This window comes from Leuresthes tenuis, unplaced genomic scaffold, assembly GCF_036924035.1.
Source record: "Leuresthes tenuis unplaced genomic scaffold, fLeuTen1.0.hap1 SCAF_8, whole genome shotgun sequence".
Taxonomy (NCBI): Eukaryota; Metazoa; Chordata; class Actinopteri; order Atheriniformes; family Atherinopsidae; genus Leuresthes; species Leuresthes tenuis.
The window spans coordinates 9,811,430-9,839,319 of NW_027325362.1; the positions used below are offsets into that span (position 1 = coordinate 9,811,430).

Genomic DNA, 27,890 nt, shown 5'->3' on the forward strand with positions numbered 1-27,890 from the left:
CAACAGAGGCCTGTTGTTTCCCGGCAGTTATGTTTGTGCTCGAAATGTGTGTCACTGCATCCAAATACTGAGAAATAAAGGAAGGCTAAATCAAAGTTTAGGGTTAATTTATAGTCGATATTGTTTGACAGAGACTGATTTAAGGATGTGGCACAGATTGTTATTGATGTCTCTTCAGACTGCCAAGTTATTCAGACATGTGCTGCACAACACTCAAATAAGATCGTAGTAAAAGGATAAATAATGTCTCTTCACATTCCTCCTGTTACAAAAAAAATAAATCTGGCATGGATGTGCAACATTAATTCCCACAAACCCCCCCCAACCTTTTTCCACCCCTAATTTTTCTAATTAGCCATAAGGCTTGTGTTCATGCCAGGAGTGACTAATTTATGAGGGAGTTGTAAACCAAATAAAACTGTAATGAAACAGGCCTGCGGGGTTTGTGGAGTGGAGGGCAGTGCAGCGCAGCATGTAAAACAAATGGGCTGCATGGCTCCTTAAACCTTCTGCTCGAGGGTTTTGCATTTTTCTACCTTTTGTTTTTAATTTCGAATTGCAAGTTTTTAATCAATGCCATCATCAGCAAGTTGTGCATAACCTAAATGTCTTTGAGTGTTTACCTAAGGCTTCACAAGCCTCAGGGGTCCAAAGGAGACTTTGACCTCCTCTAACGCTCTGCAGGGGGGCAACACAGAGGGATATCTACTCAGTGTTACATGTGCCAAGATTAAATAAATAAAGTAGCTGTCTTCTGCATCAAGTCCCCTTACACTCTCACTCTCTGCTCTGTTCCCTGCTTTTGATTTCTTCCTCAAGCTGCTGGAGCTGCATCAATCAACTTAGCTCTTCCGTTCAGTGCGTCACGTGAACGCGCCAATCCCCAGGCTCGTCCCGAAAGTCCAGAGATGTCTGCTTGATGCGGTGCCAGCAAAAAACGTAGAGTCGTGTAATTGGCTGAGCAGAGGTTCGGTTAAATGCCTCTCCAGCTGAAATGACTCCCTCCGCTGCACTGTGCTCTCTCATCCCACACTACCGAAAGTAGAGACCGAACTTTTGTAACTCTTTTAAACTTAATGTTCGCTAGTTTTTAAAGCCCGTTTTAGTTTTAAAAATGTTTTGGTCACTCTTGTGCGTAATCGTTGCCTTCACGTCGCTGCCGGCAGATGCGCAAGTCTCCAGCCGGTATGTTGTCGGATGTCCTTCTCGGTGTGACAAGTCGATGTGTCCCCGGCTACCGCCGGACTGCCCGGCGGGACAAACCCTCGATGCCTGCCACTGCTGCCAGGTGTGCGCGTCCGCTGAGGGGGAAGCCTGTGGCGGCAGCGGGAAGCTCGGTGACCCGGTGTGCGGAGAGGGGCTGGAGTGCTCGGTCTCCGGCGGGGTGGCGTACACTGTGACGGTGAGGAGGAGAAGCAAGAGTGGGATCTGCGTGTGCAAATCCACCGATCCGGTCTGTGGCAGCGATGGTGTGTCCTACCGGAATATCTGCGAGTTGAAGAGGGTGAGCAGGCGGGCGCAGAAGTTGCAGCAGCCACCTGTTCTTTTCATTCAGCGGGGAGCCTGCGGCAAAGGTAACGCTCAGGTTGTTTTAATCAAGACAACAGGCTAAATGAAACATCGAAACTGTCTGACACTTTGTGTCGAGGTTGATGGTAGGGAGTTAGAATATTTTCACTGGTGTATTGATACAGGTTGATTCCGAGGGTTCTGCAAATGATATGTATTTTAAATAATTTCAGTTGGGGAAAAACTGTGATGAATCTGTCATTTTGCATGAGAAATCTGGATGTCCAAGACAAAGACTTTTACTCCAATAGATGTCTTATATTTAACCTCACCTCTCAACATCCTTTAGAGCCTGACTCCTCAGTCCTCACAGGCCTGAAGGCCTTTGTGGCCTGAAGTTCACACAGATGTTGCAGTTTAAAGCTGCATTCAGTGGCACACAATCATCATGTGTCTTTGACAACAAGAGCCACCATTCAAGTGGACTTCTATCCTTTTCCTGCATTACAATGAGCCCTGATCAGAGGACTGTTTTTTTTCTTCTTCTTTGCCAGGCTGAATGAAGTCATGAGTTGCCCCCCTGATGTAAAGCTTGATGTGAGCTTTGGGATTAGCTCTGGCATGCACAGCCAGCAATCACATGACTATAATCTGTTTGATTATTTTATAGTGCATGGCAGCTTGCATTAGCTGAACAGAAAGGAATTTCTGCAGCCAGTATAATGTAGATTGATGTTTATTGATTTTATAATTATGATGATTGATATGCGTGAGTGTTTGAGGACCTGGGCTTTGTCACAGTGTTATTTGATAAGCCCTAATCAGAGTAGCTCTGATATAAACTGACATCATTCTTCACTTGCTGCTTTTAAGCTGCACAGCCCAACTGAGAATACACACTCTGTACAGTTTCACAAGTGAGTCATTCATCATCATCAACGAGGTATGTGTGTATATCTTCAGTCATGATATCAAACACTTGCACACATGTGAGGCTACAAGTTGTGAAGATATTGTATCATTTCCCCAGATTTTGGTGAGCACATATTTTATATATGATGTTTGGAAGTGGGCACCACATATGCGTTTGAAATCTTCTAAATTAACAGCTTCGACACCTGTTGCCTCAAAGACCTTTAACTTAGCTCAGAGCTTGGAAACTTACTGTATTTCCCCATAACAACCCCCAACTGCTTCCTCTCCCTTTTTTTTTTTTTCGCACCCTCCGTCTCTGCGTTTCTCTTGTCACTCGTAAATCACACTTGACAGTCACATGGAGGAATTTCTGGCCCCAATTCAAAGCCTCAAAGCCACATATCCACCCCACACCACTGTTTGAAACGAGCAGGAGACACCGAAGAAAACGCAACATTAGCAGCCCATATCCTTGGGAAAAGTTTACTCTACATCAAAACCGTGTGGGCGCAGTGTTAGAGCAGACACATATCGCCACGTTTGTTTCTCTGTCATGTTTGTAACTTAAATGGTTAAGTCTTTCCCAGCCAACCATGTCTGAAGCAGACTGTGGTGAGTGCTACTGATTTTTCCAAGACACCCGGTGAAAATTTCCTGAGCTGCAATAAAATGAGTCATATTTCAGTTGGTACTTTAGACGTGTCTCTGTCCAAACTGTTCCTGAATATCGCTTCTAGTGGTTTTTCTTTGTTGTTTTGTCATTCTTGATCATGAGTTTTGATCAAGGCTGCACATTAAGAATTGCAGGAGTTGACAGCAGAAAGAAACTCAACCCCCTCTGAGGACACTACACTACCCTGCAACCTGGCCCCACATTAAGAAAACATATGCAAGCACAGTTGTATGATCTCATTTTGTGTCTGGACAGCAAAACGTTGATTAAACAAGTGGTTTGCTTTAGCAACAAAAACTAAGTCACAATACTGCTGTGACCTTTAGGTTTTGGAATTCGTTAGTTAAAAATGACCCACTTTGTAGGAAACACTCCTTTTAAAATACAAAACAATGAAAGCTGCTGTTGATGGTTGGAGAATTCAGCCAAGAGGGTTGCGCATATATGGCACATCTACTAGACTTCCACAATGCTTAAGAGCAGGGAGATGATGTGTGCAGTACTTTTGTAACAATGTGAGACTTTAAACCAGCTGAAACCAAAACGGTTTGGAACTGCCAGGCCTGTACCACTCATAATTCCATCTCTAGCTGATGGTGCAGAATGCACTCAGTGACTCTGGCTGGTGAGATCTGCTGGATGTGCACATTCTTCATGAACTTGTCTCAGCCACGCAGAATTTGAAAGCATCATTTTTCGTACATGTGTCTGCCTTTTCACTGTCTTTCTATCAGTCTGTCTCTGCTCCTGTTTGTCTGTTTTCCTCATCTATTTGCTTTCCTGTTCTCGATGCCTGTAATCCTCCTGCTCTTTTTCCTTGACCTCAAATGCTGCAGCTCCTTACTGTAACAACCTTCCAACTTAGACTCTTGTTCATCTCATCGCATTCTTTTTGCAGTGTGAAAGTTATCTCTTTTTACGTCTTCTTTCAAACCTCACATGACCACATTATGTCTTATTTTCTCTCGCTGCTCTTGTTTGTCTTATTATAGCAAAGGTCAGGCCGCAATAAATCTGACCAAACTTTGTCTTGTTGCTTGATAACTTAAGCTTCAAAATTTTTACAAACAGCTTAAAGGTTAATAAATTGACAGTGTCCCAATGTGGCCCAGACAGATAATTCAAAAGCCTGAGTAAACATGGGACAGGTGGAATTAAAACACCTTCTACCTCAGACCAGGTTGGGTACACAGGTGACTGAGGCAATAGAAAACATTATTTGTATAATTTTTGACATTTTCATGGAGACGCAGTTTTAAATTTTGCAAATGGATTATGCTTATGTGACAGGCTGCTGGTGGCAAAGTGACTCAAGATTTAGAGAATGATTCGGGGACCAGTGTAAGGTGGCGGGGGGAAGAAAAAAAAACAAAGGAATGCTCTGAAAATGGTCAGGTACAAGGACTGGACTGAAAAGTTGTGAAAATAAAGTCAATGTCCAAAGAAAAACTTTTGAAGGCCTGGAGAATGGTTTCTCAAGACCACCTAAAAAGAAAGAAAAGCATAAAGAAATGAGGGATGGATCAAGACCATCCAAGGCACAATCGGCCTTTAGCCTGATGGTAGCTCGGACTGGCCCCAGACCCCTCCCCGTACCCTGAACACAATTAAGCCTGTACAGAAAATGGTTGGATGGTATCGAAGTGGCAGCCTGGGCAACACTGTGCCATTCTTGTGAAAGTAAAGCAGATGAAGCCATCCCTCAAGGAAACTGAATGTGGCTTCTCTTTAATTTCTTTAAATGTATTTTTCAATAGCAAGATTGGAACACGATTGACACCAAAGCATGACACTGCAGTAGTAGAAGTTGATGATTATTTGTCTTATGATCATTCATCCTTTTCTCAATATCATGTGATTGAATTTTTCATTGTGATTTACCATTTTTCTTCAGCTTCAGACTTGATAGTAAAGTCATATTCAGCACATTTGTTTGTCCATGTTTGCAGCTTCCTAATGAATTTCGCTTCACGTTTTCCCATGTGGGGCGGCATGGTGGTGCAGTTGGTTGTACCCGCTGCAGGTTTGCATGTGTCACTTGCAATCTGAAGAGAGACATGTTGAGTTAAATTGTGATTCTAATTTTGCCATCATGACGAGCCTCAGCTCGTGGGAGTTTGTATGGGCTGGACCCTGCTCCTCACTCTGTGCCAGCTGGAAGAGGTTCCAGCCTCCCTGCAACTAAAACAGGTGGCTGATTGAAAGATTTATTTATTTTTTTTCCCCTTTTACATTTTCCATTGAGGTCAAGGAAAAGTGTTGGGTAGTCAACATAAGATGTCATTTGTTTTAGATAACTTCACTATTGCATGAACCCAAAATGGAGGTAGTGTAATAGGGTACAGGTGGAACCAATTAGGGCGAGGCGATTAATTACAGAGACAGGAAGTGTAGATATTAGAAATGAGACATTTTCAAAGAAAAATAAGAAATGATGACAATCATTTAGAAGTGAGAAAATGCACAACATGGAGCAGCAGTGTTAAAACTGGGACTGGAACTTTTCTCTTCGCTTCCAGTTTGATGTGTGTCTCTTTAATTCACATCCATAGTTAAGACAACAAAATGTGATCTGGTTCGGATTTGGTGCGGCATGGGGCAAAAAACCTTACCCATGTTTGCTTGAATCGGTGTGAGTTTTTGACAGTGTTTGTGCTATGAAATGCTACTGTTGTTTCACTGTATTTAAAACACTAGTAAAACCCAAATTAGTATTTTTGAGCATCATCACAATTAGTTATCTTGAGTCAATAAAGTGGGGAAGGAAGTAAAAACCCACTGGAATTTAGTTTACGATTGTATACACATAACTGTTCCTGTGCTTCCAATTATTCTTAAAGCTCTGTGTAAGTCTCAGTAGCTTACTCTCGTCTACTTTTCCCTTAAATCTTTAGGATGTTTTTGAGGAAGAAAAAAGCTGCTTCAGTCTGCAGGCACCAATAAAACGGTGAGAGCTCTGTATGGGAAAACTGGGGAAGAAAACAAGTTGAGATCTTGAGCCGGGACCCCTGTGGTAATATGTAGAGCTGGGAGGGGTAATGGGTATATGGGATGGTGAGGATAGTGAGGATAGTGCGGTTTTGTGCCTATGTGTGTTTAGAAAGACATGGCAAGAAAAAGTTTTTGTTTTTTTTTCCCCAATGCTTGAATGGCTTCCATGCATTTGATACTTGAACCAACGCCAGAAATATCTTTCAGGCATCTGGTTGTTAACGGATGCTTAACTTTATTTGGCTCTTTTATTAGGAGTCGCCAAACTTCTCAATATGCCTTCCGTATGGGGGAAATCTTTCTTAGGTCACAACAACCCAAAGCTAATCATTCCCACTTACTTGCATGAACATCACTTGTTTCCAAAGATCCTAACTTTGATCCATCCAGCTTTATTGTACTCATTTTAACCGCTGCTTTAGCCAGTTGGATGAAACAACTGTCCCCAGTTTGGTGGGTGTCAGGAGCCAATCTCAGGTCACAACAAATGTCGGCTCTGGGCACTTTACAAAAAAGTAAGCAAATTCAGTTCAAGCCCAGTTATAATCAATCTTAATTCAGTATAATCCAATCCAGAATAAAAGGTTTGCCAAGTTGCTTTGCTAAAGAAATGTATCCCAACCATGAATCACAGCTTAGCCTTTCTCCTGATTTGTCCCACCTCTGATCCAGTCTCGCTTCACTGTTACAATCACACTTTGCGTTGGTGACTGAAGAAGTTTCCGGTCCCAAATGTAACCAACTAGAATTGTGGCTTCAGTTTATACATTGAGAGTGTCAAACCTTAGCCGCTGAATGCTTCACAGTTCAGATGTACAGTGTACGGAAGTTATGACTGTTTGCTTTGTAACATTGGTAAGAAGTCCAACTGGATTAAATTCCCACTGTCTCTCCTCACATCAGTGATGTTCAGGGATTGGCCCACTGTCTTTGCGTTGGTGTAGCAGTGTATCTCCGGCAGTAAATTCAAACGTGTGCGGGGTGGCCTCACTCATCATAACGTGGTGAAATGATAGTGACTGGGAGGCTGTATGGCCGATCCAGAAACAACACAGGTTCTGGATACTGGCCTGCTCTCTCAAGCAGTAATCCTATCAGACGACCACGAACCTCCCAAATGTGAAGCTAGTCTGGGGATGACTGCAGTGTTTCCATTACTTTTCTTTCATACTGTGGCGAGAAAGTTGCATGGCATTTATCTAATGTGATACTTTAAATCACAAGTTAAAACGGAAAGAAATGGGTCTGTTTGTTTAAGAGCAGCATCTTCTTAGAACTGAAATATTTCCAAGAGGTTTAGTTCAGTGAACTCCTAGACAAACACTGCCCAGAGGATGTACGTTAATGATGTTAATGAAATAGTGTCTTCCTCTTTGGTGCTACATTGAGACTAACATTTGTGCCTTTTTAATGAAAATTCTGAACAACTGTCCTGTGGATTGTCATTAAATTAGGTGTCTGACAGTAGAGTGCACTATGGAGATCACATGACGGCAAAATTTCCCCCCTGTGGCTTGACAAATGTTTTCATACTGTATAATTTAGTGGTGTTCCTTATGGCAAGATGGTTCTCATTCCATGCTTGTGTTAGCTTAACTTCACCTCAAGTGGAAAGTCTTCTCATTCCCCAACCCGTAAGTGCAATTAAAGATGTCCTAGGGCTTATGGGTGCCTTTAACTCTTGCAAAACTTGCTTTCTAAGAGAAAGTAATGACTGAAAATTGTTCTTGTGGGATAAAATGGTTCAAGCTACGTGGCAAAGTAAGGGTTTACGAATGGAAGGATAAAAAACACAGAGGGAAAGGTCTGAAGATTCTTGATTCAAAGCTTTGTTTGAACCTTGATCTTAGTAGGATTTAAATATCGGGGTAGATCAGTCAACATATACTAACTTGCCAGTCCTAGATGGGTAATTCAGTTAATTTGGCACTGTATTCATGAAGTAGGCGTTTGAGTGAATATGAGTGGTATTAAGAACTTACAGTCTGTGTAGACTTCCAACTACGGGGTAAGATCAGTGTTAGGTATTCATTTGTAATGTTTATGGCCAGAGTTTGCAAATGACCACGTGTGCAGAAGCTGACCTAAACTGTCTGAACCACAGATGAAATGTCATCTTTTCATTTCCCCAGTTTGTTATGAAAGTGGGCAGTTTGTCAGTTTTTTCTATTCTCACACAGTTCTGACATCATTCAGTATTTCAGTGCATATTTTGTTTGTTTTTACTAGTCTGACATCTTATGTGGTGTATTTCCAGCTCAGGACAATCCAGACAGTCCGAGGCACAAGTACAACTTCATCGCCGACGTGGTGGAGAAAATTGCTCCATCTGTGGTTCACATTGAACTTTTCCGCAAGTACGTACAACCCGTGCACCTGTTTGTCTGTGTCTCTGTGTGGGGATGGGTTGCAGACTGAAACACAGAAGATTTTACAGCCCACCTGTGCGCTTAACCAGACTGCAGCAGTTGGTAGATCTCCTTAGCCTTTCAACTTTTCTTTCATCTTTTCACCAGCCTTGTGACTTTCTCATCTTTGCTCTTGTCGTTTCATGACACCTTAATTTTTTCCATCTATGTTGTCTTTGCTCTGTCTGTCAACATTGCTTTTATAGTCGGCAGCTCTCTGAGTTCCAACCTTCTCCATTTTTTTCCTCTCTGATATTTTATTGATATATTTTTATCTCATGTTCATAAAACATTTGCAAATACTGATATGCTGTTAAATTTATAACCAAGTCTTCTGATTCAATGCATTGGTTAGTGTTCCACAAGAGGAATCTGAAAGGGAAAATTGCTCTTTCTTCCTCTCACTATCCGCCTCTGCTCCTCCACAGGATGACTTATTCCAAGCGGGAGGTGGCTGTGGCCAGTGGTTCTGGTTTTGTTGTGTCAGAGGACGGCCAGATTGTGACCAATGCCCACGTTGTGGCCAATAAACACAGAGTGAAAGTGGAGCTAAAGAGCGGCGCCTCCTATGATGCCAAAATCAAAGACGTGGACGAGAAGTCGGACATCGCTCTCATCAAGATTGATGCGCCGGTTAGTCAAAGTGCTGCACAGAGGCCTGTTCAGTGTTCTTATTTCTTTTGTTTTTGTTGGTGCCCATCTCAGAAATCCTTTTGTTTGTCACATCAGAAAAGGGCACTTTTTCACCACAATGTGGCCATGTCTTCTTTGCTGTGTGATCAAGTGCTATTTTGTCTTCCCTAATGCTGGCGAAACTAGAAGACCCAGCAGAGGGCCCCTCAAGAGCCTATACAAAAGTAATCGCACAAGAAGTGTGTAGCGGTGTCTTTCTCTGCAGAGATTCAACCCTTTCCCTCCATTTTCCATTTTTCTTCTTAATTTGCTGTGTTTGAGAGATTTTTGGCCTTTAGGCCAGTATGTGCACACACATGTGAGGGCTGTAAAAGCAAACCGATCCATTAGATTATTTTATGCAAAACCATCCTGTACGGTTGTGTTGACGTGTTGATTTAAACTGGAAAACAAAACCATGCGAAGAAGGTTTAAAACCTGTGTATAAACTGTGAAATAAGTTGCTTAATTTGCCTTTAAAATGCAGACTGGAGAGTGAAGCTGATTGTCTAACATCATCTAATTCTTCGCTAGAACGGTACTGTCCAAAAAATGTGACACTATTTAAAAAGACAAAAATAATAATTGACCCCACTCCTTGTAGTTTTAAAGTGCCTTTTTAACAACAGTAAAGTGTGATCTGCTTAATCAAAGGCAGGGATGCAGCTGAAGTCTACGTTTTCTCCTTCTTCATTTGAACTGTCAATTTATCTTTGCTGTCTTTTGTTTCTTGCTTCAGACCCAAATAATTACATTTAGGCGGGTTGAGCTGAACTCAAGGAGCAGGTCAAGTGGAAACTTTTGCAAAAAATAACCTATATTGATAAAATAACAGTTTGTCAGGTTCTATGAGCTAATAATTGCCTTGGCCCCAGGTTAAGAACAGTACATGCTGACAAAGTTGCACACAAATGAGTTTGGTTGCCGACATTTAAGAGATAGTTGGAATGAAAACATTTACAAAAGACTTGCAGCAAAAGAAAAAAAAAAAGAAAAAATCAACTCATCACTTCTGCTAAAACACCAGCTAATCTGGTGCTGCAAAATTGAATGTTTGGGGGATTGAAGTTTGGCATGAAAGTGCAACAGAGACTTGAAGTGAGACTGCAGGTGCAACCAGATGGGTTTTTAAAAGACAGCTGGCTGGCAGAAAGTCCAGATCCTGTCTGCGTTCAGACACAAGCTGCAAAAACATCTGATAGACATGACACAACTCCTCTCCCGAGAAAATTTACGCAGACAAGTAAAAAGTCTTTGTATTTAAAGAAAAACACTCTTCTCCACAGTACATCTGTTTGTCACATTTTCTCACACATCTCTGTCTGTCTTTGCTTGTCTGTCTACTGGAAAAGTAGGATCCTAGTTGCATGTTAATCATAGCCAGTTATGTGAGGCAAAGTGTGGCAGAGAGCCAGGGCTTATTAACGGTGTGACGTAGCAGAGCTGAGAGCATTATGGAGCTCGCTCTCATGGGTGGGTGACACAGCTGAAAAGATGGTCAACACAAGGTGTTTTACAAAGACTTCCGATTCTGAAAGAGGACGAAGCATTCTGGTTTTGTTCGGCCAACAATGTGAGCAGAGGGTGCAGAAAAGAGCAGTGACAGATGCTTTGTGTTTGTTCATCCTTTGGCAAAAGCTGTTCCGTCCGTTGATGACAGGCCGGTCTTCATTCCGGGGGCTTTCCGGTTTATCGGCAACACACGCTCAGTGTGTGCAGGCAGTGCAGATTTACGAGTGACTGACATTTTATGATTTACTGGAGTTAAAAAATAGCTGTTTGTCATGGGCAGTCATGACAGAGAGGTCGTTGTTTATAAAATATATGTTGAAATATTTTCCTGGATTCCACCAAAAATGTATTTGAAGCATTTCTTTGCTCGATAGCCTAATGTATTCTGGATGGCATGCTTTTAGGTAACATGTCCGTCATCAACAGTTTAACTTTCTTTAATAAAAAGAATTAGTCATAGTATGAAGTCTGAGCTGGTAACCTAAATCATGATACTGTGATGAAGCCCCAAACGACCTGTGGCCACTGTGGAAAGACTACATTTAGAGGAAGTGGCATTCCCACAAATGTGTTGGGACTTAAGGATCTGTGTGATAATTGGAACTAGGGAGAGTTAATACATGAGAAAATTAGAGCAGGAGTGAGTTATCATGAGAGGACAGGAAGGCTAATTTGGTATTAACATTTTAAAGGATAAGTGTAGTCATCCAATACTATTCCTACAAGGTTGTTAACTCGAGTACCTGAGGAGGAATAACTGTGTATTACTCCTTTAAGCACAGTTCGTTGATGGGGTACATAACAGAATAATGTCAGAATAAAAGATGGAGTTTCTGAGGCCAAGTCCAAGTCAGGCTATAAATCCTTTAATGATACAAGACTGCATTTTCCCCCTGAAGCTGTTAACTTACCAGAAGTTGTAGTTGAACTTTGAAAAATGTTCACCAAAAGTTGTTCTGAAGCTAATATCTGCATCACGTTAGCCTCCTGAGTTAAACAGTTTCCATGACCAATAGAATAAGCTATGTTTAACTTGGATGACATGTACTAAATGTCATTAATTAAGCACAAGTTATGACATTTTAGCAAACCTCATTATTATTTGGACTTCAACTGTAGGAGGCATACCAAATGGTTCTTGTTACCTGAGCGTCAAATACAGCTTTTTTTTTTTTTTTTTTTTGTGTCAGTCGCAACTGTCTCTGATATGGGCACAAAGTGTTTGTGCTGTGACACATCAGCCGTGGGAGTATTTCATACTTTGGGAGGCAAACATAGCCACAAAATCCAAATTGTCAGGTAGGAAACGTGGTGGTGGAACAAAGCTTGATTCATGCGTTTCTGTTACAGTATATATACACAGAGCCTACGCAGTGGCCTGTGCAACTTTATGCCATTTTGAGAATTTATGCCTCTGTCTGCGTTGCTCTGCAATTAAATTGCCAAATACTAGTTGTGACATGGTTTCCGTACCAGTGATTCTTTGTGTACTTCTAACAGTGGTTTGTTGGAAGTTGATGTTGGAATAAATGCATGGCGATGGTCGGCCCGTTGAAAAGTCTGTTTTACTAACTGAATGAAGGGGATTAAAATTCTCTAAAAAGGAGCTTCACTGCGACATGTATGAATTCCTTCAGTATCAGCAACACTGGACCCTCCTGTTTGAAAGGAAAGATAATCTCATCCTACAATTCTTTGTGGCTGCAGCTTTTAAACGACACTAAATTCTTTTCATATACTTGCATGAACTGGGATCCACTTAAGTAATATGAGCTCAATAAGGTGAGTGTTAGCGGCCTGTGACAACAGTATATTTAACTTTAGTGGCTTTTTCTTTCCTTTTTTCATTTCCAACCTTTGTAATAAAGTAAGATTTATGTAATATCTTGTTTTAAATCACAGTGAAACATTGTGATAAGAATGAATGAAGTTCAGTATTAAAAGGGTCTTTATTTCTTTTTTGTATGTGGGTTTGTGAGATAGATTTATGAAGCGTCTGTGTCTTAGCTGTAGTAGACGGTAGACACAGCGCTCTTAGTCTGGAGAAGCAGATGGTTTCCTGATGGCTGGGCTGAGCTAAAGCTAACGGGGCATTAGAGGTGCGAATTTTTCAGCCTCAAAGATTTCATGACAGGTCGAGCGAGAGTTTTTTTTGTGGATTTTTACTCCATGTCACTTCCGCATCAGACAGTTTTTACTTTGGCAGTACATTTTATTAATGGCAGAATGTCCGTAGAAACATGGTATCTGTCTAATCTAGAAGTGATGTCCTGTCAAAAGCTAGCGTTCACTCAAACTCATGAATTTTTTTTCGTTTTGAGCTGTTTTATTGTGGTACTTTTCTGAAGAGCTCTCATCTTTAGCTCATCTGTCGAGTAACCCTCTGATTGTCCAGACTGAAAGCGCTGGACTCTTTTTTTTTTTTTTTAAATATATATATATTTTTTAACATTTTTAGTTACACTACTGCAGGGCCACATCACAGCTTAGTGATTAGATTCAAGTGATCTTTTTCAAACTCCTTATGAATATGTCTTCTTCCATCTTACTTTAACCTCATGACATTTTCCAACTAAGTGCTGAGAAGAAGATTGGTGGAGGTCTTTTTTTTTTACTTTTCAACTTTCCCCAGTGTATGCAGGCATTGAATTGAATGTGACTATGCACGTATATACAAGCAAGATAGAAACTCAGTCTAATACAGTATACATTTCAACACTGTTTAACATAGAAAGTTGTACATTAGACTTAGTACTTTTGAGAAAAAGTAATCAAACATTCTCAAGTTGAAGCTTCTCATAATTATGAATTTGAATGTTTGAATGTTTTTTAATTTTTAAAATTTTTTATTGGTGTGTTGTGATGAGAATTTTAACTGTTAGAGGCCAAACAATTAATGAAAACCAGGACATTATAAACACAGCCTTGGCTTTGACCAATTTATCTGATTTATGTTTCTGTTTTTGTCTTTAACTTTTCATATGGGAGCTGTAGTTCTAATTGAAAACCGTGTCCTCAAGCATTACTTGGACCATTTGCTATCAAAATTATCATATCTGGCTCTTAATAGGTCTCTTTTTATCTTACATTCTCAAGTTATTCCCATTTGCCATCTCTCTCCACTCGCTACTCCAGCCACTGTTCTTTCAGTTAAAAACAAAGCTGATTGCTTTCGGCGTCAGTACTCAAGCTGCAGCCAAAGATAATCAATAAAATTGTACAATGGCACAATTGTTTATGAGTGAGAAAGTTTAAAGTTTAGTTTTTCCCTTACTGGAATGACTTGCTCCTCTCTTCCATCTCTTTCCCTTTCTAAATGAAACTGGAGTTTATTGGTTGCAAGGCCCAGTTCCTGGGGCTGTGGTCTAAACCCTCAACTCTGGGGAACACATTAGTCTGTCTACAGCAGCTGGAACTTCAGAGGGAAAAGGAAGGGGGGGGGGAGTGCTGCACTCACTTGTTCCTGTGTAGAGAATATAGGGGGTGGGGGCAAGAGAAAGCAAGACGGACACATAAAGAGATGGCGATGCGGTCAAGGCCTGGAAAGTGGATCCATGTGTTTGGAGGGCTTTGTAAACTAAAAGGCTAACGAGAGCAGTGTGCGATGTTGCAGCAGCACGATAAAGACAGAACTCTGAGATCCAGTCCTCTCATTTTTGATGTAGGGTGTGTTCAAGTTTACCTGGAAAGATTCTCTCTGATTTGATAAACCGCTGACTTGGAGGGATCTTTTTCTCTTACTGACTTTGACCTACACCAACTTGGTGTCTTGGAATGACTTCACAAGACAAAAAAATTTGCAGTGCAAGGAATTTTCCCTATAATTTCAAATCAGTGGCCTGACCTGTGCAGTCATTAACACTGGGTTTGGGTGCTTATAAATACCGTTACATATGTGCAGCTGAGAGCAGCTGGGTTTTGTTCACCCTGCTGCTTCAGGATGTTTTTACCCACTTTTACTCCATGCTGTACTGCAGTAAATCAAATATGTTGGATAACTATTAGTGTTGTGAACAGGTTGCTTTGGAATGTGGAGCCTAATGGGGTATGAATCAAGTTAGAAAGCCAGCTCTATAAATGGCACTTTTTAAGATATGGCCGCCTCAAATGGATCAGTCTGGTGTCACACTGAAATTGAATGTTTATTAGAGACATGGCGTCATGAAAGCTTTTAAAACCAATTAAACAGAAGTCATAAAAAACAATTCTTTTAAATGCCCTCCTTATCTGTGCATCCAAAACAAAAGCTGCAGCAATGTGAGACAGAGCAGGAGTGTGAAGTTAGTTTTTACCATTTTGATTGGACACTAACCCTAATTATTAGTCTGTAAAAATGCAACATTTTTGAAGGTGTACATTAGTCAAAGGTTGGTGGCAAAATTCAAAGATATTTTTTTTTTGCTTCCATGAACTGAACTTTGCCAATAAAAAAAGGAAAAAAAAGTAGTTTATAATTTATCGAGCCTTGGTGTTTATGAAATGTGCAGGCAAACAGACATATACAAACTAAATGAGAGGCTACTTTTGTCTACTTCCATCAGAAATCAAGGGCACTTTGCTTAAGAAATTACTGCAAATGTTTAGTTGTAAATCTGCCATCTATGTCAGAGTGAATATGTTATTAGAATTAAATAAGCAGTGGGAACTTGGTTCAAAAAGACTTAATTCCTACTTGCAACTGTTGAAAGCAACATAGTAAATGAGTGATTATCTTTATCCCTGCGCTAAAATGAACTGAAATTTGCCTGGTACTGGTTTGGACTGGGCTATTGTTGAAATATGTATGCTTGTTTGTGTTTATTTGCAGTGAGGAAGGAGGAGAAATGTACCTCAATGCAACCATGTGTGCATACATTTATCTGTCTGTTTATCAGTAACACTGGGTAAACGTTTCCGTAGGAGATGCTGTTTCATCTATAGTCCCTAGACGATCAGTAGTTGAAGGCAAATGCTAATTTGCAATCAGTTATTCAAATCAGAATATGTGTGTGTGTGTTCACATGCAACTCACTGTAGGGACATGGATGCTCCACTGCCAGTGGAAAGACACGACGTGTCATTCTTTTGAGAGGCAGAGAGGAAATGAATCACATCCTCCTCCCCTCATAACCCATCCATTCTCCTCCATTCCTGTAACCAAAATGGTTCCCATGCTCGACGACACAGTTAGTTGGGAAAAGAGCCAGGGAAAATGGACACAGACATGCACACACCAATTCGCCCTGCTGGGTTTTTATACACTCCGCCTTGGCCTACTTTTTGGCTTTTCCAGAACTAATTTCCAAGTCTGCTGGATAAACTGCAGCATTACCCAAACCTGCTCTGGCCTACCAGTCAATGACATCACTGTAGATGTGGTTGAGTCATGAAAGCAAAGTTACACATGAACTACAGTTGTGGTCAAATGGTTAATATTCAACAGTTATTTGAGACTATCACTTTTCATTTTACTCTCTCTATGTCTCGCTCATATTCTGTTAGAGGCAAAGTCTTAAACTTTGTACAAATTAAAATAAAAGTAGACCTTACTTGAATTCCACACACAATCATTTTATTTAGTTGAAACTGGTGTTTTATACTAACTCCTTCACTGAACTGTACTCCACAATGGTTCCGTAGTCCTCAGAAAAGTGCAACACATTCAGGAAAGCCTATGATCCTGGAATGTCTAATTAGTTATAGGTTTACTTTCTGCCATGATTATTACTGCAAGCACAGTGCAGACAGTAAAGCACTTATTCGTGTGAGAAAAGGTTTGAGACCAACACAAATTTGTGGTCTTAAGCACTGGCTAATAGTTGCGTGTTTATGATAAAGTGAAGAAGGCTACAGCGGTATCGATAGGGAGGAAGTTGTTAAAAAAAATCAGATGACCTTTTTGCTCCTGTTTCAAATAGCCTATGTTGATCCACCAATTTTTTGTTGCTTATCTGGATGGAGGGCAGTGAGGTGAGATATGATCTCCCTAGCAAATACTGGGTCTGCTTAGAGGCCTCCCTGCATTATCTAAACACCTCTCCTGGGAGGCATCCAGAAGTCATCCTGACGCCCAAACCACCTCAACAGATGTCTAAACTCAGCCTCCTCCTCTGGTCTGTAAACTTTACCCTATCACGTGGTTCAGATTATTCCTCAAAAATGAATGCTACATGTATGCAGTAGTGGAGAATCCTCAGCATATGTCACTTTCTTTTAACCATGACTAAGACCGGTTTCTTTTTAGTGTCATACCAATTACATACCAAGTGTCATACCAATTACAACAAAGACACCTTGACCTCAATAAATTACTTTCCATAACCATAAACGGGTTATCTTTGTTCACAAGCCTATGCAGACTTTAACTTTAGACTTGTAATGTAAGAAAACAGTTACATGCAACAGTTTTGTTGTACAAAAGTGATATTTTGTCATTAGAGACTGAGAACTCATCCATTTTCTAAACTTGTAATCCTGTTAGGGTCTCATAGTTTAAAGTGTATCCCGGCACACACCGGGTAAGAGATTGGCTCATTCCTGAGGTCACTAGCTCCTACCAATAAGCGTTTACAATAACATGTCAGTAAAAGAGAAATTAACCTCTCATACTGTCTGAGGTCTCCCTGAAAAAAAAAATCAAACACGTCAGACGTCATCTCCTCTCATCATTGTAATCTGCGCAGTTCAAAGTGTTGTGGCCAGAAGTGAGACGCCCTCCAGTCCTCTTGGACTTGAGCTACATCCACACATGAAACTCGCAGGCATATGTTTGCTCTTAAAAAGACCAAAAAACCTTCTCAGCAGCATATGGAACCCATAGTGGTTTCCTTACTGGTGTCAGCAAGGATATGGTTTCACCATGTCCTTGTGGGTGATTTGGACACCTTCAAAGCAAGGAATTGTTTAGTGCAGGAAACTTTGTGTTGACTGTTACTGATTAACCCATACCTCTAAAATGTTTTCTCAAATCATTGTTAGAACATCCACCTACATGTCAGCATTTTCTGTAATCGTACCAAACATGTACAAACAGGCATACATGTAGACATATGTGAGTCACATACATGCCAGAAGACAGATATTTTTTCCAACCCCTCATCACCAATCTTCTGATCCTCTCACTCGATGTTATGTACCGCATGCTGCGTGCTGAATCCTGCCCCGTTTTTATCTGCATTGACACAACCTCAGGGGTATAAGTTCAGACATTAGCGGTCTAAACTCTATACCTTATTGTACTTATGAGTTTTTGGGGAAGAGCTTATAAAAGTATGTTCCATTCAATTAAAATAAAATGGATGTTTAAATGACTGCACTTGAGCTTATATACGGTTCATGTAATGCACTGACCCCACCAAAGTTTTAGTGTCTGAATGTGTGTATTTGGAAGTGGTCTGGCTGTATATCTAAGCAGTGCCATGTATGTGGGTTTTAATTTATAGACTTCAGTGTTAGAGGGTTCATGCCCAAGTGACCTCCTCCTCTTCTTCTTTCTGTGTGTTCGTACGTGCCTCAGAAAACTGTCTAGCCACAGTTCATCTAAGCTTAAATAGAGTTAAATTTGCACCTGGTCTAGCCATAAAACGGTTGTTAGTGGAATGGCTTTTGAATGAGGCTCCAAACGACCAAGGCTGTAACATTAAACAATGATGAATCTCTCTACATCAACTTTGGAGCTATTTTCAAAGCAGCCTGTGTGTCTGCCAGCTTATCCATCTTATTGTTGCTTCGTCATGGTGTTAGAAAATCTGTCTGTGTGCAGAGGTCTGAATCAAAACTCGGCAACAGAAGACACGGAAGAAAATCTGGAATTGTTCTCAGCTCATTCCCCTTAAACCACTTCTCTATCCAAAGCAAGTGGAGCTGGTTAGTCCTCCCTCTTTCAATCTGATACTATTTTTCTTTCTTATCTTAACTCTCAAGAATGTATGAGGTTGAACTTCCCTTGTAACATGAAAGAATAATCTACGCCATCATCAATGTGAGGCAATGCAACAGCCCAACAAAACCAGAATGGTTCTTGTTTTAGACAATCCTCATAGACCACATCAGATCAAAAATCTCACAGCAGGGATCCAGTATTTTTCGGAAATATTTTCAAATTGACACTTTAAGGTCATAAACCCCCAAATATATTTTCAGTCATGAGTTGGTTTCTGCCTACGTGTGCTGCATGCATCAGCATGATATCAAACAAAAGTGTGTCTGACTCTCCTTCTGTGGTTTGTGGTGTTTGTTGTTGCTCAGCCTCTTTCCTTTAAGTGCAGCTATAGTGAAGCACCAATGCATCCTAATCGTCGTCTGAAATAGCAGTGTGAGTCACTTGGGTGGTCAGGAGAGGCGGACTCACATGACGGGATGATTTTCCACAACTCATTCCAGATTGCTGACTAGTAAGAATTACTAAGTGATCTGTAAGCTGTGGAGTTTTGTTTTTTAAATGCTGAGGTGTCTGCAGGTTCTGTGTTTGTTTAGCCTTCTCACCTGGGCTCCGTTTGCTTGTCAGCCAACCCCTGCATTTTGGACTCTATGTACACAATTTTTCGGAATGCAGTGTGACTTTATGTGGGTGTTTGTTTGGCAGAGATCTATATAAGCAGCAAATGGCTTACATTTGTTCAACACAGATCACATTAAGATTGACTTAAGTCAAGGTAGCAACGGTCGCCATGACACAACCAGTATCATTAACTGTCGTCGTAATCACGGTGGCAGAGTCCTGAATGTCTTGGCAGGCTCACATCCACCTGACGTCCTCTTTCTCTCAGCTGTGTGTGTTTCTCTTGCTTCCTTTCTCCATCTGGTTAAACTCTCATCTCGAATGGAGTGTGACAGGACAAGGGGAGCAGGGTGATTATACAGACTGCTACTCCTGCGTCAGGTGTCTGCAAAGTACATTTCCTGGTGCATGCATGCATGCATGTATATAGTTCTTCAGCTAGTTTGTGTTTGTGCGGGGTTAAAGCAAGTCCACTGGAATCAGGAAAACATCAAGGGATACAGTCGGTTGTGTACGTGTTTGTATTTATGTCCATGTGTGCATGCATGCATGCATGCATGTGAGGCAAGGTTGAGAGGTTATTTTCCTCAGTTACTGGCAATCGCTATCTTTGTCATCTTCTAATAATAACTTCACCTTGAGGGTTGAGATCTTTTAAAGTGAGGTCTAGCACACTAACATCAAATATTTTTATTTAATCTAGCTTTCAAATGAATCTACACTAGTCAGCTGTCTTTTATCAGTTTATTTTGTCAGTATCTGCAGACATTTTTGATTGCAGAAAAAATGCCAGTAAGCCTAAGCAATAAGATGTCATAATTGGACTGAAACTAACATTATGAGTGATTTTCCTGCTATTTGTGAGACTTTGACTGGCTACATGTAGTTCATAAAGCTCCTCTTGTCTTTGCGCATCCACTTCTGTTACTGTCTTAGTTACCATGAGGCCTCCTCTGTCTCCTTTTTAGAACATGAATAAACAAAATGGAACTGTCGGAACAGGCTCTTGTTGTTTTAATGTCCTTGTGTACGGACTCATTTTTAACTCTGACTTTGGCGGCCCAGCAGAGATGATTTCATTCAAAGAAGAAAACTGTCTCTGCAAATGTATTAATAAGTGAGTTTCCACTGCCCAGAGTGTAAAGGTAGTCATTATTTACTGTATATGAGTCAGTTTTCCAGTATCTGTGGTCTATTGGCACACATTTGGCCATCGGGAATCAGTTGTTAGCTGAGTTGCACTTTCAATCCAACAAATAGGCTTTTGATCTTGATTATTTGTATTTTCATTACAGTTGTTTGGCATCAGTGTCTCTTTTCCCTGTGGTGCTGAGAGAGTCATTTTCTTTGTATGGGAGCACAGTCCTGCAGCACCGAGTGGTTTGTGTTTGGAAGACTTATTGACTTATCATTGTTAGCTGTAATTATTTTCATACTGATCAATCATAAAACACATCTCAACAAGTCTCTCAGTGGAGGGATTGCAGTTGAAGTAACACTGAACTTTGGATTCTCCTTCAGAGCTTGTCTTACTACAAAAATGGAAGAAATCTGTTTGTTTTGTGTTTTTTATTACTGTATTTAGTTTGGACAGTAGCCTACATTTGTAAGGCTCACAATGTGCCTGTTGGGTGAATTTGGCCTCCAATACCACTGGCTGTCATGGCTGTTGTTTTAACTTGGGGAGGGCTGTAGCTCTGGAGGGAGAATAGTCATCCTTCAGTTGGAAGTTCACTAGTTTGAAACAACTTTCACAGTTAACTTGTCCTTGGAAAACACTGAACCCCACATTGCCCCCAGTATGCCCCTTACTTGTATGTCGCTTTGGTTAAAAAAAAAAGTCTGTTAAATAAATATATTGTAGCATAAAGGTAATTGTAAAGCAATAAGCTCATCTAAAATAAACGCATTTCTAACATTTCTTGTTAACGTTTCAGTATTTCATGCCATCAGTTACTATGTCACTGCAGTGTATTGACAGGAATTATATTAATAAACACTTGTTACCCAATGCCTCATCAGAGAAACGTAGAATGTTTAAATTAGATGGATTACAGTGGCAGACCTTTCCCTGACCTGGGAAAGCAGTATTTTTAGCTTCACTGGAGTTGTATCAAGGCAAGATTATCACTGTCAAATATGTTTTTGCTAGGAAAATGAAACGTGAAATAACTGAAACCGTTAGATGGTTAAACAGTCTGTAGGAACAGTTTAAGAGTTTAAAAGACAAATCAGAGCAGTAGATGTCCTATGGTTTACTTACTTTACTGAGGAAAAAGCAGTAAAGAACTGACTTTTTCATAGGGCTGATAAATAACAGAATGCATTGTGTGTATTTATATTACAGATATGATATGCCTGTGTGAGAAGAGAAGCTTTTGCTTCTCAAGCTCCTGCAGTTGTTCTACTGTAGTAAAACATTTCCTGTTCGTTGTGCTTACATTAAAATCATTAGTCTGTTGACTCTGTTTGAATTGCAGCAACACTTAAGATAACCATGGAGTTCTTTGTAGCTGCAGCATGTTGATCAAAGCACGTGTTCCTATGCTTTGATCAAGTGGAGCCCCCTTTGCAGCACACCTTTGTTTGTCAGCTGCAAACTTGACAAACTAACTTGACAACCAATTAATTTAGTTCCACACCTATACTCTCACCATGTATGAAACAGATGATTAGAATGATTAGAATCACAAACAACAAACGCATACAGATTCCTTCATCTGTATTAAGATAGCAATTTCTTGTGAAACAAGATAAATCACATCCTGATTCACATCCTGAATGTTGCCTAACATTTATTTCCATATCGGAGTCTACCATGCTCCACATTTTACTTGAACCTTGCAACTTGAGCAAACAAACAGTTTTATTTTGAAGTACTCATCATTTTTATATTAAGGGAGTTTTTTTTTTTCCCCATGAAAACAAATATACCAGGAAAGCAGTCTGTAGCAAATCTAGCACGTCTGTGGGACTGCACATTGAAAGCTACTGCTGGAATGCTAACATACCTCACCCTGCTGACTCTTAATGGGTTTAGCAGGTTTGCTTTTTTTGTTTAACATCTTAGCATGTGCAAAGCAGAAAGGCCGACATAAGTTATTAGCTTTATAGCATATTTGGTCATACACAATGAATATGTGCATGGAAAGTCAGGGGAGAAATTCCCCAAAATATAATATAAATATTTGATCAATAAAATTTCAGATCATTGTGGACCAGCTTCCATCCATAAAGTCACACTGTTGGCATGGTTAAAGACTTATTATTTTAATCCAAAATCTCATTGTCCTGCTGTGTTTCCCTTTTTGCAGACCAAGCTCCCTGTGCTGTTGTTGGGCCGTTCGTCAGACCTGAGACCAGGAGAGTTTGTAGTCGCTATTGGCAGCCCCTTCTCCCTCCAGAATACGGTTACTACAGGAATCGTCAGCACTACTCAGCGAGGAGGCAAAGAGCTGGGCCTTCGCAACTCAGACATGGACTACATTCAGACTGATGCCATCATTAATGTAAATAGATGTGAAGACATTATATCAGTATCAATCTTACTGCCTATTTTTTTCTTATAAACACAAATAATAAGTCCGGTATTCTTTTTGTTCACAGTATGGCAACTCTGGAGGGCCTCTGGTAAATCTGGTAAGCCTTTTTTAATTATTTAGATAGACGGAGCCAAAGTTTCACATTCCCATGACATATTAAAATCTATTCATTCAGTTTCTTACTCAACATTAACTGAGGTTTGTTGTCTTAGGATGGCGAGGTGATTGGGATCAACACTTTGAAAGTGACAGCCGGCATCTCCTTTGCCATTCCCTCAGACAAGATTCGACAGTTTTTGGCCGAGTCATACGACAGGCAGTCCAGAGGTATAAGCTCTTAGCGATGCATCTCATTAGATTTTCATTACTTCTCATCAATCACCAAGACAAAGTGTAGAAGGTAACGAAGCTGGGCTAAGATCCCATCTGGATACTCCTTAAAAGAAGGTATAATTGATTTCACCACCACCTCCTTTTTTTTTTTTTGCTCATCTTGTTTTAATCTCTTGAAATGTATTTACCATATTTTCAGTTTAATGACACCATGCCCAGCATTACCTAATCCAAGTTTTAGCACAGCAAGTGAAACAAGTATTTATTTTACTGCTTTTCATCCTTTACCTCACCCTGTATTTTAGACTTGTATGTACATCTATTCTATGTGTGGCTGCCAACACCTTGAGTTGATTTGTCTGTCTGATGATTAAATTAAACAACAAGACTTCCCAACTAAGTGAGGAAACGCATCAAAGATGTAGTGTGTAGCTGTACCAGCCCAATTTCACATCAAACTACGTAATAGTCACTTTGGTCGGTCCAGAATACCGCTCTTATGGAAGAAGGTGTTTATTGTTCTTGAAAAATCTTAAGCTTTTGTTCCACATCAAATTCCCAGAGATGATAATGTTCCCTAAAAGTTCTCTCTCTTGGTTCACATGCCTGGGCCTGGCATGGTATACACACAGCTGTAAAAGATTTGCACACTGAAATAACAAGAGCAACTTTGTAGAACAAAATGTAACACAATAGTTCATATCTTTCCTTCATATTTGTTGTAAGCAAAAATTATAATTGAAAATGAAATGATCACATCTCTAATATGTTGTCAGGGCATGACTCATCATGCTGTTTATGACGAACAACAAACTTTGATCATTTTCCAACTGAGGTAAAGAGTTTAAAGTAAATAGTGACTGGGGCAGCTGTGATCAGGAGCTACAGTGGTCTAAAATTATGGAATTTGATAACTGAAAATGACAATAAGTATAGATTATAAGATAAATAATCCAAAACCTAAGTATCAAAATTATACAAACGATATTAATGATGGTACAAAGTGAAAGAAAATTAAACCAAACTATTCTCCTGTGATTTGTACCACTACTGCCTATCCAGCCTCCTTAATGCAGACTTTGTGAAAAATAAATAAATAAAGAATGTCACTTGCACTTGAGTTTAATGCAGGACAGCAAAAACAATACAGAGAAAAAAAAATGCAATCTCGAATTTTACAACCCTTGTTACAAAACCAATCGGAACTAGGCTGTGGACCAACCTTGCTATTGCTTATTTTGTTATGAAGCTGAATTGAATGTCTTGCTTGCACATTCTAATGCATGATGTGCAAAATGATGCAGTGAGACATGACGACGTGACATCCTGTTTAAAGTAGCCTGACTTCTGCCTACTGTATTGTCCATTTTTAGTGAGGACAGATGCCAAGAAGAAGTACATTGGTGTGAGAATGATGACTCTCACTGCAGCGTAAGTTGCATACTTTCATTCACCTTGCCATCAGTGCTTTCAGTGTATCAAATTAAAACTTTTTTTTTTATTATGCTTAGACATCAGGAAATCGCAGAATTTATGTCTCTTTTATGTGACAGATAAAATGGTGATCAGTCACAAGGTTCTATCTCCATTTTCCTTCCACTAGGCTGGCCAAAGAGCTGAAAACTCGACACCGTGACTTCCCTGATATCACCTCGGGAGCTTATGTTATGGAGGTCATTGCAAAGACACCAGCTGCAATGTAAGGAAGACACTCATATAACTCAAAAAGTATTTGCTCTGTAGAAACTTAACTGTAAATTTATGATTTTGAGTGAGGTGCATATTTAAGTTGACTCTGACTCTTTTTCAGCTATGGGATATTTTCTTTGGCCTTTAACACGACACATGTGCTCTTAATTCACACAAGAGTCTCGTCACTCCCCCTGCAGCCCCTGCTTACCACTTTCAATGCAAATGGACAGTATATTCAATTTCCACTCTTCGTGTTATTGCTGTAGCGTAACTGTCAAGTGTGCACTCACGCACATGCAGAGCCTCCTACACAACTGTCCTACTAGTATGTAAATTCATGGCTTGCAGCATGCCTGAAGTGCCTGGCCCTCTAAAATATCCCCCTCCTCCCACAATCACAGCCCGCTCAAATCAGCCCCCACCGCAGCTCCAGTAGAGTGGGGCGCGGGAGACGCTGAGGTCAGCTATTTCCTTCAAACCTCATGCAGGGAGGTTACTGGTTGTGCTGTGGTTTTCCTGCGCCTGCTCACACAGCCCACTCTGGAGTGCTCTCTTCTACAAGGACTCGTCAGAGTTTACTCATTACCTAAATCACTCAGCTCTCTGAATAACAACATTTCTGTGGTTCCTTTTATTTTCTGTGTTATTTTCTAGGCTTCATTTTCGTGCTTTTGATCTTGCTCTGTGTTATGTTGGTTTATGGTCTTTGGAAATCTTGACCTTGTTGTTGAGAACCTTCCATCTGCTGTGCTGGGCGTGTTGGAGCAGCTGAGAGTAATGAAGGGAATACTGGGCTGCAGATGTGTTAAGGGGCTTTTTGCAAGTGAAGGTGTGGTGGTCTGTGTTTACAAGTGACTGAGATTAAACAGATTTTAGATCTGCTGGTTTGTTTTTCTGATCATGGGTGAACATTCACAAAATATCGGAACTATGTGATTGACAAAATGTCTTGATGTAAGACAGGTGTGAGGAACTTTAACTCACCTATCCTGTGTAGTGCACTTTGCCCCACATACATTCATTTCATCATTTAGATCTACATTGTTGTACGCCATAAAATGCTTTGATTAATGAAAAAAGTGAAGTAATTTCCCTAAAACTCTTTCTCAAACAGGACTAAACAGTGCTTCTGTTGGGGAATATTTGAAAATGAACTCAAGTACATGCAGCGGTGTGGGTCAGTGGCGTATTCTTATTTTACCGACCACAATGGGAGAATAAGAACACATGAAGACATACTTATTAGGCTTTAAAAACACAACTGATACTTGTTATAAGATAAGTTTATTGATGGTTTTGGTCTCGTCACAGGATCTGATGGCAGTCGAGAGCTTACTGTGTTGTCAACATAAGGTTTTCAAGCCTTTTTGTATTCCACATTTTGCTTGTTTCTTGATATGAATATTTATTTTTAAATAATTTTTTCTCATCATGCCTCAGAGGTCATGTGCACTTGATTGGATTTATTGAAAGACAGTCCATGATGTCCAGGAAATGGTCTTTATACATGTGAGACAGGTTTGATTAAGGCACAGATCTGGTGAGTGACCAAATAACATTCCTCACTGTAAATAAACCAAAATGCACCCAACTGACTCTCAGGCTATGAGAAGCTAAATCCTCTGGTATGATGAAATGAAGATAAACTATTAGACAGCACTGAGCATTTCCAAATTAATACCATCTCTACAGTCAAACACGGTGGTAGCGGCATCATTTTGTGGAAACATTTACTCGGACGGAGTCTGTGAGACTAATTAGGATAGAGGAAAAGAATGATAGACCTCCAAAGAAAGTTGTACCATACTTGAGGCTGTCTTTGCTGCCAAGGGTGCTTAAAACCTCCAGAGACCCAGTGTCCTCATATGAGGGGGACAGATCTTATAGTGTTCATACAGGAATATATTATTTTTTGTCGAAAACTACCTGTTTAGAGACAGTGCTAGGTTTTATACTTGCTGAGCAGTCTGAATTCTTGTGGAAAAGAGATGTACCATTTCTCTTTTATGTATGATAAATTAGGAAAAACTGTGCAATGATTAAGATTACATGGGTATTTATATTCTTGTCAGTCATTTCTACATTGAGGGTAGAATATGAGGGAAGAGCGAATGATAAGAGATGACATAAAACAACAAAACTTACGAACTTTTGGCCAACAGTATGCTCTAATCATTGATAGTATTACAATTCAGTCCCATACACTTCATCAGAGGCTAAAACTGCCAAAAATTCATATCACTCAACTGAGATAATCAGGCCTGGAAATGGAAAAGGTTCTTGCCGCTATCCAGGCAACATGTGCTTCCAATTCATCCAGGGCTCAATAAATCATCTCTTCTTGTTCTGTCCTCCAGTGGTGGACTCAAAGACCATGATGTCATCATCTCCATCAATGGCCAGAGGATTTCATCAGCGACTGACGTCAGTGCTGCCATCAAGAGAGATGACACCTTGAGAGTAGTAGTGCGTCGTGGCAATGAGGACGCCATCCTCACTGTTGTTCCCATGGAGATTGACCCTTGACCCTCTGAAAATTACACTGCAGGAGCTGGAGTTAGGTTAAACTTGTCACCAGTGGACCTTATACGAGAGAGGGCTTCTACTGATAAACCCTCTCCCTGTGGCCAGAGGCCCAGTGGCACCACACACCCAGGAAAATTCTGGCTTTGCCTTGAAAAGAATGACTGTACAGATGCTTAGAAAAGCAATGCTGTACTTTTTTTTTTGTGTGTGTCTCCATTTTTAGTCTTTAATGCTTTGATCAATGCTACTACTGTTTGGTCACAAACTTAATAATTTCATAATTGTTTTATCTGCTTTATTTTTGTCTTTTTAAAATAGACTTTTGCTCATTCAGGCCTCAGTCAGGTTGCAATTTTAAGCAACTAAGAGACAAAGTGAGAAAATCTTATCTGTATAATTGTTGTTCTCTAAACTCCTTTTTTTCAAGTACTGTAGAATGTTTTTGTTGACTATGTGATGTATACTGAGAAGAAAATAAACGGTTTAACTAAGTTGTTTTGACATTTCTCATTTTCTTTCCATGTCTTTTTTTTTCAGTTTTATACCCTCTCTCTCTCTCTCTCTCACACACACACACACACATGCACACAGACACACACAAATGATGACACAAAATGATGAGCTTTGGTCCCCATAAG

At 40.2% G+C, this 27,890-nt stretch overlaps 1 protein-coding gene across 1 annotated transcript; it reads left to right on the top strand.

Annotated features, from left to right (window-relative positions):
- The first annotated feature begins 969 nt into the window (after positions 1–969).
- On the top strand, positions 970–27,742 carry LOC140312892 (serine protease HTRA1A-like). Its single transcript, XM_072390772.1, has 9 exons — positions 970–1,574; positions 8,346–8,445; positions 8,925–9,129; positions 22,474–22,668; positions 22,766–22,798; positions 22,914–23,028; positions 24,408–24,465; positions 24,638–24,733; positions 27,084–27,742. The coding sequence occupies exons 1-9, from the start codon at positions 1,115–1,117 to the stop codon at positions 27,250–27,252; spliced, it is 1,431 nt and encodes a 476-aa protein (XP_072246873.1). The 5' UTR covers positions 970–1,114; the 3' UTR covers positions 27,253–27,742.
- Positions 27,743–27,890: the final 148 nt, after the last annotated feature.

Bases quoted from the DNA above. Each gene is read 5' to 3' on its own strand.
- LOC140312892 (XM_072390772.1), top strand. From the start codon at position 1,115: ATGTTTTGGTCACTCTTGTGCGTAATCGTTGCCTTCACGTCGCTGCCG. The intron at 22,669-22,765 runs GTAAATAGATGT...TTTTGTTCACAG, and splicing joins AGACTGATGCCATCATTAAT to TATGGCAACTCTGGAGGGCC. The intron at 23,029-24,407 runs GTATAAGCTCTT...GTCCATTTTTAG, and splicing joins ATACGACAGGCAGTCCAGAG to TGAGGACAGATGCCAAGAAG.